General features: G+C 42.9%; 1 protein-coding gene and 1 pseudogene across 1 annotated transcript in view; one reads left to right on the top strand and one right to left on the bottom strand.

The window, feature by feature from the left end:
• The window catches only part of GLI3 (GLI family zinc finger 3), a 255,390-nt gene extending 249,385 nt beyond the window's left edge, over positions 1-6,005 (bottom strand). The window contains exon 1 of the mRNA XM_066627311.1: positions 5,882-6,005. Within this exon, the coding sequence (XP_066483408.1) occupies positions 5,882-6,005 (124 nt within the window). The remainder of the gene's footprint in view (positions 1-5,881) is intronic.
• Positions 6,006-10,893: 4,888 nt separating this feature from the next.
• LOC136655149 (5S ribosomal RNA) lies at positions 10,894-11,010 on the top strand (annotated as a pseudogene).
• The last annotated feature ends 755 nt before the right edge of the window (positions 11,011-11,765 follow it).

Raw genomic sequence — 11,765 nt, forward strand, 5'->3', positions numbered from 1 at the left:
GCAGTTATGCCGGATTCCAAGCCCCGTCCCCAAGGAGAACGGAACAGCTTCAAGTCGCTCTGCTCTCCTCGAACTTGCGCCACCTCCAGAGGTGGCGCAGTTCTGAAAAGACCCATTTTGACCAGCAGCCCTTACCCAGGGGTAAGGGGTAGAGCTTCCCCTTGGCCCTGGCTGAGCTGCTACAGCCAACAAACCTGCGTTGGATGCAGCACAAGCCTCCTGGCTTGCCTGCTCCAGTGCAGGTTTGGATTGTGCCCTTAGGCTGAGTTCTAAATCCTGCACACTTGTGCTTTGCTGAAGGTGTTTATTTTAACAGTATTTTTTGTGTTAATTCAAAGAAAATATTCAATATTTTAAATTAATTATGTTTTATTTTTATAAATCATCTTTTCTCTGAGAGTCTGAGGCTACTACAGTATATATACACTGGTTAATTTGAATTCACACCTCCCCAAAGGTAACTCATATCCCCATTTACCAGGCTCCTGACTATTACATTGCTGCTTGACAAAACTGGGACTGAGCGCACCCATCAGGACCTTTACATATGCTTTTAGGTATGCTGCTATATAGAAAATTGTTGGCCAATATGTGAAAAGTTATATTCCTGAGGGAAATTCATATGCAGTAACCTCAACTCCTTAGCTTGTGTAAATCAAAATAAGCATATTGGCCAAGAGCCAAATCACCGCTTAAACTCATTTATGTAGTCTCATTTACCCTCTGTGAGAGGGTTGCATTACCCTAATGCTTTTCTTTTAACCACTGGCACATGCCCACCCCATCATACCATATCACAAACTCCCTTCACTTTCAAAAGGAGTTTAGATGTGCAAACTCATGCCACATGACAAAGGTGAAAACCTAACCAAATTTCTAGCAGCAAAGTAAGGGCAATGCAGTGCCCAAGAAAGGGAACAAACACTCCCTTACCTGGAGGAGGCCTCCATGAGTGCCACCCAACAGCAGGATGCAGTACATGCCCCATTGGCACAACTATGCCAGTGCTGGAAAGTTGGTTAGGATTTGGGCCTAATTCTATCATTTCTTAACTCCCTTATTGTTGACTTTAAGCAAAGACACTAGGACAATATTAAAACGTGGTCCAGGTGGAGGACTCACTCTAGAAAAGAATCTTCTGTTCCCCTTTCTGACAGAGAACTTTCTCATATTACTAAGGGCTGCTTCACATGTCACAGAGAAGACTGGACCCCCAATGGCCGTGGTATATTTTACCATGCCTTTTCACTTGCATTTGAAAAGAAGGCTCTTGTATGCAAACACATGAGAACCACATGTCTGAAAACTGGGCGTGCTGATCTGGGGAAAGGTCTGACAGCTAACAGGATCTCGAACATGATAAACACCAGCTGTCTCCATATGCAAGTGCATTCCTAAAAAATATTCAGTACATGAAATGGACAAGGTAAAATCATCTTGTGATGACTCTACCTGAACAAGAAAGACCATTTAAATCAGTCCCGTTAAAACTAAATGCCTGCTTGACAAACCTATTTATTTCTGAATGGGTGAAGCCATTAGTAAGGGGGGCAGTAAGTGGCCTACCCTTCCCCCCATCTAACTCTGCACAAATGATACTGCAAGCTACTACAATACTAAATTAACATGGTTAGTTTAAAGTCACCTCTGTCGTTCATGACATGTCGTTCAGCTAGTAGCCTTGGCATTATTCTCACAGCTCTATCCCTCCACTATCTGGTAATATAGGTGTCACAGGATCCACATGGAGGGTTTCTTTGGTATGGACTTCCACAACTAGTCTGTGGACAGGACAGTATGGCAGGAGACAGAGTTGATGTGCCCAACAATGCCCTGCAACACTGGTTGCAACAGTCTAACTGGTGCAGCATGAAAAACCTCACAGAAGGGAAAGGACGGTTCCTGTGTGTGTGCAGCTTGCCACTCCTATTTAGGGAACAGGGGGTGGAGAGCCAAGTACCAGCTGAGAATGGAATGTGATAGAGATTTTAGAGGGTTAACTTTTCTCTTTGAGAAAATAACTGAAATTGGAGCCAAGAGAATGACTATTGTTCCCCTTAAAACCAGGATAGGAGAGTTATGTCAAAGTGACCTAAAGAGATCATGATTGGCAGAACATGTAGATCATAACTTTTCCAAAGGGAGAATTCCAGGACCTTGTGTAACCAAAGTTGTGGGCCAAGAACACTTTGAGATGCAGGGCAGAATGACCTCCAAATTAAAGCTGGGACCATGAACCAGACCTGTCATAATGTGCTCAATAAGGAAGTGGAAGTGACATACAGTGTCACATGGGTAACTTGTTTATCTCACTTTATTTAATGTGATTTTTGGGGTGTGGTTCTTTGAGAAACAAGATGGCATCTGAAGACTGAACATTTGTATCCAAACTGAAATCAATTGGCTTGGGTAACTTACTATTGTGGAAATAAAGCCTCCAAACTATTTTTAAAAAGGTCTGTGACTGTTTGGCATTGCGTCAGTGAAAAGAATCTGAAAATCTTTCCAACAAATGCCTTTAGAGGCACCTATCAAGGTTGCCAAAAAGGAGGAAGGAAGACCAGATGCCTGTGATTCATTCCCCTTCGTATCTGAGGTCTGACAGGAAAGGCATGCCACAATGCAGTTAACACCACAGAATTATTGTAAGGATTACAGAGATTATGTACATAAAATACTGCAAACAATCTAAAAGTGCTAAGTAGTACTGCATATTAATACATACATGTAGGCAACCTTCAGTCTTGAAAGACTATGGTATCAAGCTCTGAATTGTGGTTCTGGAACAGCTTCTAGTGTGGCTGAAAAGGCCAATTCGGAAGTGACAATCCCTTCCACACTGGGAGCAAGTGCAGTCTGTCCCTGGTCTGTCTCCCTGGCTATGGGCCTTCCTTCTTTGCCTCTTTGCCTCAGACTGTTGGCCAAGTGTCTCTTCAAACTGGGAAAGGCCATGCTGCACAGCCTGCCTCTAAGCGGGCCGCTCAGTGGCCAGGGTTTCCCATCTGTTGAGGTCCACTCCTAAGGCCTTCAGATCCCTCTTGCAGATGTCCTTGTATTGCATGCATACAATGAACAGTCAACAAACCACCAACTGGTGGGTTACAACCTGATTTTTGGTGGGTCACCAAAGGGTGATGGAAAGATCAGAAAACTAATTGCCTCAAGCCCTAAGGCTATTGAAAAATCAGATACTTTAGCTGCTAATTACCCTGCTAAGAGCTTAGCTCCTACAGTTTGCAAACATGCATAAATACAAGCTTCCCCAGGCCTCCCAATGCCTTATAAGGCATTAAAAAGTCACTTCTGGTTTCTCTGTGAAACTGGAAGTAGCATTTTATAATCCACAGAGCTCAGCATTGGCCAAGGATGGATGTCCTTGGCCTCTGCAGAGCTCAGAGGCCTCTCCAGAGATGAGGTGAGCTCTACTCCCATCGCTTCCAGAGGGGGTGTGTGCAGAGGTGTGAATCCAGAGATACTGGATATGGGGGCCCTCCTGTATAGAGAGATGAAGTTCGATGGCCTGAATATTATTACTCATATATTATAAGCTAAGAAATTATATAATATTTTACTTATAAATAAATAAATAAAATCTTTATTTAAAATTTGGTAAAGCTAAGGGTGTCCCAATACAGTGTTGTTTTAAAAAGTCGATCCTGATACTAAAAAGTTTGAGAACCACTGTTCTAGAGCAGGGGTCTCCAAACCCTGGCCCAGGGGCCAGATGCGGCCCGCAGCAAGCCTCTATCTGGCCCATGGCCAGCCTCTTGTCCCTTGAAAGCCTCTGGCCCACTTGGCCGAACATGACAGGAATGTTCACGTCTATTGTGAACAGCATCTATACCCAACAGATGTATGCTCTGGTTGTGTCTGGAGGGTGTTCTAAGGGCCACAGAGGTTGAACGAATAAGCCCTTTCATTCATTTATTCACTCATCTAAGTTCTATCTCTAATTTATTTATATAAATTTTATATTTAATTTTTTTCCTAGCCCTCAACACCATGCCAGGTATTTGATGCGGCCCTCTGGCTAAAAACTTTGGAGACCCCTGTTCTCAAGCCATCAAGATGCAATGAAAATATAAAAGGCAAGCTCCTAATGGGTCTTCCCAGCTTTAAAGTTAGAAGCAGCATATCCACTGGTAGAACATAAGAGAAGCAAAACAGGCTTCTCGTCCCTAAATACATGGAGGCAAAATCAAGTTAGACAGCTCAGAAGGGTTCCCACATTGCAGATTATGCAAGCGTAAGAATCCCATAGAGTTTGTGGAGATTCTTCTGTATCAGATCATCCAGCAGAAAGAAATAGAAGTGAGTCACCAGATTCCAGAGTGCTTGCTCAAGGGAGTTCTGGTTCACATAAGCTTATACCCAATAGATGTATTAGTCTTTTAGGATACCACAGAACTCCATGTTGTATTTAATTAAAACAGTACACCTGATAGCTATCTATGACAACACCTGAACTCCAAGTACATTCTGTGAGAAACCATCAACAACATTTTGGGTAATACAGTCCACACACTATTTCCTGCTTATGTGTGCTCTGAGGGGGGAGGGGAAACCTGCCTGTTCTAGAGATACATCTAACCACCAATACAAGAAGTTACCAAGTGGCAACTTACCGGTTTGCTAGAGTGCTGCTGCAGTAGTTTTCTATTAACTCGCAGCCCAATCCTATCCACAATTTCCTGGGAGTAAGATCCATTGACTCTAATAGGACTTATTTCTGAGTAGACATGCCTAGGATTGGGCTCTCAATCAGCTATGCATTTTTTCATCCTATTCCTTGTGAAATTTTATCTGTATGTAAACATCAGGTTCACTTGGTATACGCAATTAAAGTCTGGCACACCAGTATGCCTATCAGCAAAGCAGTTGAACTATTCCAAACATTACTCATAGGAATTCATATTTCAGATGACAGGAGGCACACAATATAGCTTGACTGAATCTAAATGAAACAGACATCCAACAGGAATCCTAGGACAGTGGAAAGGAGGCAGACTCCTTAAAAAAAAAAAAAATCATGCCATTGATACATTTCTGAAACTACACTAACAACATCAGTCCAAAGTCACAGGTTGTGAATCTTTGGCCATTTTGTGGATAAATGTGGTAAAATGACTGTAAGAGGTTTTGAACAATTACTTTAGTCTTTCTGAATTGAAACCATAAAGAGAGTATGGAGAGAAAAAGAGAATACAATTATTCTCAAATACAAAATACAAAAATATTTAAGACAGTGTGCATGTTAAGTTACCAAGCAAGAAAAAGGCGCACTGGAGGGAATTCAGTTAATTTCTCCAAACTAAACTAAGCTCATTTCTAAACTGAGAAATTTTTCTTTGTAAGTCAATTGCTTTGTCTTAAGTTGTTAAAAAAATCCAGGAGGTGTAGATTCAGGAAGGCTGATGTTTACAATGGACTAGTTTCTTTTTAAGAAAAACCAACAACAAAAACCTTACCATTAATTTTTGACAAGGTCACTTTTGTACTAACCAATTATCTAACTAGGGTTAGCAATTTCCATGGTAAAATGCAAAGAATTTTGAATACTTTCCAAGTTAATCATGAAGGTTTTCCAAAATGCCACAACAGGAACTTCCCATAATAAATAACATCACTATTTACAACTCAAATTAGATAATTTGGAAAAAAGACAAGGTTTAATGCCAGAACAAGGCTCACTGTATTCCACACAACATACACACTCCTTCCCAGTTGTCCCCACCTGTCCCCCACCCCACACACACTGCTTGCTCGAGTCTTTCCTCAGAACAAACACTGAATCCAGGTGCAAAAGCTCAATTCACATGAAATGCAGCACACATTAAATTACTGCATGTTTGGCTGCTAGTAAATCCCTGCTGTTACTCACCATTGGATGTTGTGCTGGAGGCAACAGCTTTCTCACTGACATCTGTTCGACTGGAGCATTTCACTATGGGATTCTCAACTTTTTTCTTCTCACTTGTGGTAGAGCTATGGGACTGGGCTTCCATGATGACTTCTCATTACTTCAGCAATCTTCGTGCTAATACCTGAACAAAACAATAGACATGCAACACTTCAAAAGGCAGAAAAAGGGGGGAAAGACCACACCCACACAAACCACATCATCATACTCTTCCCCCCAAAAGAGTAAGCTGCATATTGGCATTAGCAATCTACAGGACATGTCATAAAATCCATTAAATCAACTTTATTGCCTTTGTACCTGCATCTTGCCTCCAGGGGCTCAGGTTAGTAATCAGTGTAACATAAAAGTTATTTTATCTTCACAATAATCCTGAAAGGGAAAGTGAGGCTGAGAGTGCGCGTGATCGGTGCCAGCTTACTCAATATACAGGTCACCCCTTGTTAGCCACTACGGTTCCGGAACAGAACCCCTAGTGCGGTGGTATTCAGACTGGGGCGTTGTGATGCTTCAGCCTGAGGGCTCTGGTCTCTGCCCCCTTAAGGGGCGGCGGCAGGGGGGAAGGCAGCAACGCGATCTCCAGGATTGCGTCACTCAGGGGGCTGCACAGACGGGGATGTATTCACCAATCCCTGCAGCAGCATCCTGGGGGTGCGGGGAGCCCTGCACGAGCATCTGCAGGGCTCCCCAGCCTGCAGAAAGGGAAAGTGGAGCAATCGCGTTCCACTTGCTCGCGCAGGACTCCCCGCAACCCCAGGGCACTGCTGTAGGAACTGGTGAGTATATCCAAGTCCCTGCAGCCCCCTGAGTCCCTGCCTTCCGCTCGCCCCTGTTGCCTCCCTCCCCTCCCCTGCAAGGACTTACTGCAATCCTCAAACTCCCAGAGTTTGAAAACCACAGCCCTAGTGGATTAAAAAAAAAAATCAGTGGATAAAAAACAGTGGAAAAATAGATTTAAAGACCCATTGCTCCTAATGGAATAAGGTTGTGCCCTGCATCCGCAGGGGTTTGATTCTGCGACTCCCTGGAGATACCATAAAATGTGTTAAATAAAGCAGTTTAAAAAAAAATTAAAAAGTGCATCCCTTTACAATTCTGTTTTAGAACAGTTTTTTCTCACTGTAGAGAGGCAGTCAGCAATTAGAACCCCTGCTTTTGCCTGGCTCAGCTGAAGAATGGCATGATCACTTGCATGACTATCTCTCTACAACAGTAAGAAAAGTTGTTTTCTAAACTGTGATTTCAAAGGAACACATTTTTCCCCTTCTCCAGGGATCAGCACATTCCTTCTCATTTGCAGGGGCCATTCCTGTTTAGTCAAATCTGTGTATAAAAAATCCGTGTATAACAAGGTTGGACCTGTATACCCTGTCTTGTGTCCTGGACCAGACTCCCAAAGCAGCTGGACAGAGAGCGAAACCCACGTCTCTAACCCCCTCTGATCTCCTCCCCAGCTGTCGTAAAAAGCCCTCATCGCCGATCCCAAGTTGCTTTAGGTTTTTAGGGAAAATAGGAAGTAGTTTTAGATCAGAGGTAACTTGAGGTCACACTGACTTGAGGTAAGTCAGTGAGAGAGCTGTTGGTTAGCACACAGAACCCTATCTAGGTGCAAGGGTGACCTATGCAATGATGAGTTTCTGTTTGCAGTTTGAACCTACCCCACATGTACAGCCAAGGCATGACTATGTGTAGCACTGACATGATTTCAGGGTGGGGAGACACTACATTTCCCAGAGGGGAACATGGTCCTTCTCAGCACTACCTTGGAAGTGTTCTCAGGGAGTTTGAGGACTGCAGTAAGTGCCTGCTTAGGAGCAGGGAAGGCAGCGGGGGCAGGGGGGAAGGCAGCAACACGATCCCCAGGATCACATCACTAAGGGGGCTGCAGGGACTGGCATTTACTTTCCAATCCCTACAGCAGCCTCCCAGGGTGCAGGGAGTCCTGCACAAGCATCCACAGGGCTCCCCAGCCTTCAGAAAGTGAAAGCGGAGAGATCACACCCTGCCTCTGCAAAACCAGAAGTGAAGCATGATCACGCCACTTTCACTTTTTGAAGGCTGGGGAGCCGTCCAGAGGGTCATGCAGGGCTCCCCACACCCCCAGGAGACTGCTGCAGCGACTGGTAAATAAATGCCAATCCCTGCAGCCCCCTTCCCCTTAGCAATGCTGCCTTCCCCCCACCCCTACTGCCTCCCTCCCTTCCCCTCCAAGGACTTACTGCGATCCTCAAACTCCCTGAGAGTTTGAAAACCGCAGCCTAAATGGTTTGAGATAAGGATACCCAAGAGGCCATCTCATCTCTTATGAATCTGCCCATCACCTCTGATCATCATATAAGACTGCTCTGCATTCCCCTGCTGTCAGAAGCTCAGTTGGAGGAATCATGGGAAAGTTGTGATCCCCTGGTTGTGTAACTCTCTGCCCTCTGAACACTTACCACTGATAACACAGGCCAACACACATTTTGCTTCCTCAAACGTTACATCAATTCCTGGGTATATTTGGGGAGTCAATTCCAAAAATGGCAGCCTACACCATAGCTTCCTCATGAGGAAGCTGCTTGAACCATTCACTAAAGAGGCTATACTATATCTCCAAAACTAGACGTGAAAGGGCAAAACAGATGCCATTTTTGGAATCGGCACCCCAAATTCAAATCAAACCACCAAAAAGTTTGGGGAAAACTTTTCTGACCCTCAATTTTGTAGGCCTGTGTAATTTGTCATCTGTCTAAGATGTGTTAGTATTTTAGCCCGTTTAGTTCTTTTTTGGATTTTATTGCATACTGATTCTGTATGTTACAGATTATGTTAAAATATTATGTGCTACCTTGCTTCACCCAAAAAAAAAATATTTTTTTTAAAGAGAACTAAAAATAATCTAAGTGATTTGACAAAAAGCCAAGTCTTCAACCCCTCTCCTCAGTTTGGAACTATATAGTAGAAGCTGAACTGATCATACAGTTAACTGTAAATCCAAATATTTAAACTTCAACATTTACATCAGTCCAACTACACCACAGTGAATTATATCTTCAAAGTTGATCAAGTAAACAGTTCATTTTGTTTGTTTTAGAAATGTAACTCTAAAAAGGGTGATTAGAGCACCACACCCGCGAAAAACCAGAGAAAGAAAGAGACGGCAGGGAGTGATAACTAGTAACAGTAGGATTCCTTTATCTAAACAACACATTTAAAATGGTAATCCCTACAAGGAACTCATACTGTTATTCTACCTTTCACCATCTACTCTTGGGGTCAATTGCTGTTCACAATTCATTCATCTTGTATCTCTTAGAACAGCGTTTCTCAACATTTGCCCTTTGACTTACCACTTCCTATGGTCCAACTATTGAAAGTACCACCAGAATTAACTGAGCAAAGATGTCATTGTCAGTTACTTCCCGTTTGGGAAGCCAGTTGCAACACTACAAACACCAGTAAGAGGTTCAAGGAAAATGGAAGGACTTTTTTGAAAGTGCAAAAAGCGCATGCTGGAGCTTGCCCACTGAGCTGAGCCTCCTACTGCTACTTGTCCCATTGCATTGCCGATCTTGCTGCCAGGTGGTGGGTGTCTGGGGGTCCTGCAAGTACCACCAGTGATACAAGTACTGGTTGAGAAGCACTGACCAGTGTTTCTGGTGATAATGGTTGAGAACCACTGTCTTAGAGTCAAACTAGATCTTAAATAAAATATATAAAATGGGAATTGTGTTTTCTTTTTGGTTTTTGAAAACAGTATGCAAGGGGAGCCAAAACCACGGCAGGGATAAAGAGGGTTTTAGGACAGGGGATCACAGTCACAGAACCAGAGTCCTAAAGCTCCTGTGCTCTGTTGTGGTTTTGCCATATTTTGCACCCCCACTGAGCACTACTGAGAAAAATCAAGGAGATAACACAAGCTCACATTGTGCATTTGTTGTTGCATGTAGTTTGACCCGCTGAATTGCTCCACCTTCTTTCCAGAGTTTTGACATCTATGCAACATAAATTTAAAACCTGCACATTTCCTAAAGGGTAAAATTCTCTGCACAGCTATGTATCGATTCAAGATACCAGCCAACAACAATCCATGAAATACTGCAAATAATTGTAGTATTTCTAGTGTGTTACTTGAACTTGACACATGACAACCTGTTCAAGTAAGCATTATACAGGTAATCCAATATTGATATCTATTGAACTTAGAACCTGTAAAACAAAGGAACTAATGACAGTGACAATTGTTGACATTTTACAACCAGAAGTGGAAAAAAATGAAACTGATGTACCACCCATTCCCTGCCGTCACAAGGAACTCTATGACTGGCAGCATGGGCACCATTGGTTTGAGTTTTAATCAAGGCCTTCTCAATTGGGTTGCCTCAGCAGCAGTGTTCCTGCTATTGGGGGGGGGGCAGCAGAGCAGCCGTGCAAATCTCAGCTCAGCAAACCAGAAGTCCGATGACTATAACACTGTCAAACATCCAAATGTGGCACTGTGACTTGCCAGAGGGCTGACCCCTTAGAAGGAATGGTGTTCACTGACCCTTTGGTGCCCCACAACAGTTTCCATCACTTTTTGCTCTGAGAAATACAGATGTATCATTTTAAAACACTTTCATTTGTGTCTTCCTTGCAAAGACACAACAGCAAGCTAGGGCACTTCCTAGTCAGAAAGTAAGCTATGAAGAACAGAGGCTATTGCTAGACCCCATCTTCATCTGCACTGGGACCCACCTATCAACACATCTACCCAAGAAGATGGGGGAAAGCCACAGCTCAGTAGGAGTTCAGATACTTTCCAGGCAGAAAGTCCCAGGTTCAATCCTTGGCATCTGGTAACAATTCCTGCCATAAACCTTGGAGAAACACTGCACAATTAATGAGGAATTTGCTATGACAAGATATAGTGATGAACACTAGTTTAGATGGCTTTAAAATAGATTTAGCCAAACTCATAGAGGAAATGCAGAGGAGCATGGTTTAGAGAAGGCAGCAACTGTTACCCTGCACGTGCCTGATCTCGTCTGATCTTGGAAGCTAAGCAGGGTCAGGCCTGGTTAGTACTTGGATGGGAGACTGCCTGGGAATACCGGGTGCTGTAGGCTTATACCATAGTCTTTCGAGACTGAAGGTTGCCAACCAAACCAAACCATGCCTTCATCTCATTTTCAGACATCTGTATCTAGTCAACCATTGTGGAAAGCAGGATGCTGAACTAAACAGGCCTTTGGCCTGATCTAGCAGGATCCTCCTAAGTTCTTATGAGGACTTTTTTTTTAAATTTGAGAATTCCATTCGTTTCATACAACACCAAATTTCAAAGATTCTTTGGGTGGGAAAATGAACTGGTTCACTTTTGTAAACTTCCACCCTCAGGCTCAGATTCCATTATTTCCACATTACACAGATGCCACCAAACAGCCATCTTATGAAATTCCCCTTGGCATATGGTTTGAAGACCAAGAAATATGAATGTTTATGTTATACAATCTCCATCTATATCTCCTTTACAGGGAACATATATTCAGGTATATATGCAATTTTCAAAGTCTATGTTTACTATTGCCCATTCTATTGCCTGAAATAATACTCTTTAGTAAGGACTGTAATGTATTTTTACATGTACAGGTACCTCTCTTGTTTCACATAAGATTGATTTACAAATGTTTGAAATAGCACACTTTAAAAATCAAAAAGTATATACACAAAGCCAGCCGAATATGCAGGAGATTTGGAAGTTTTATAATGTTTTGAAAATTTGTGTGCATAAATTGGGTTTCAGTATTAATTTTCAATTTACTCATTTTTTAAATATGTGCTCATCTTCAAGAACACAACCCCTGCATAAGACAAGAGGTGC

Source organism: Tiliqua scincoides, chromosome 5, assembly GCF_035046505.1.
Source record: "Tiliqua scincoides isolate rTilSci1 chromosome 5, rTilSci1.hap2, whole genome shotgun sequence".
Classification (NCBI taxonomy): Eukaryota; Metazoa; Chordata; class Lepidosauria; order Squamata; family Scincidae; genus Tiliqua; species Tiliqua scincoides.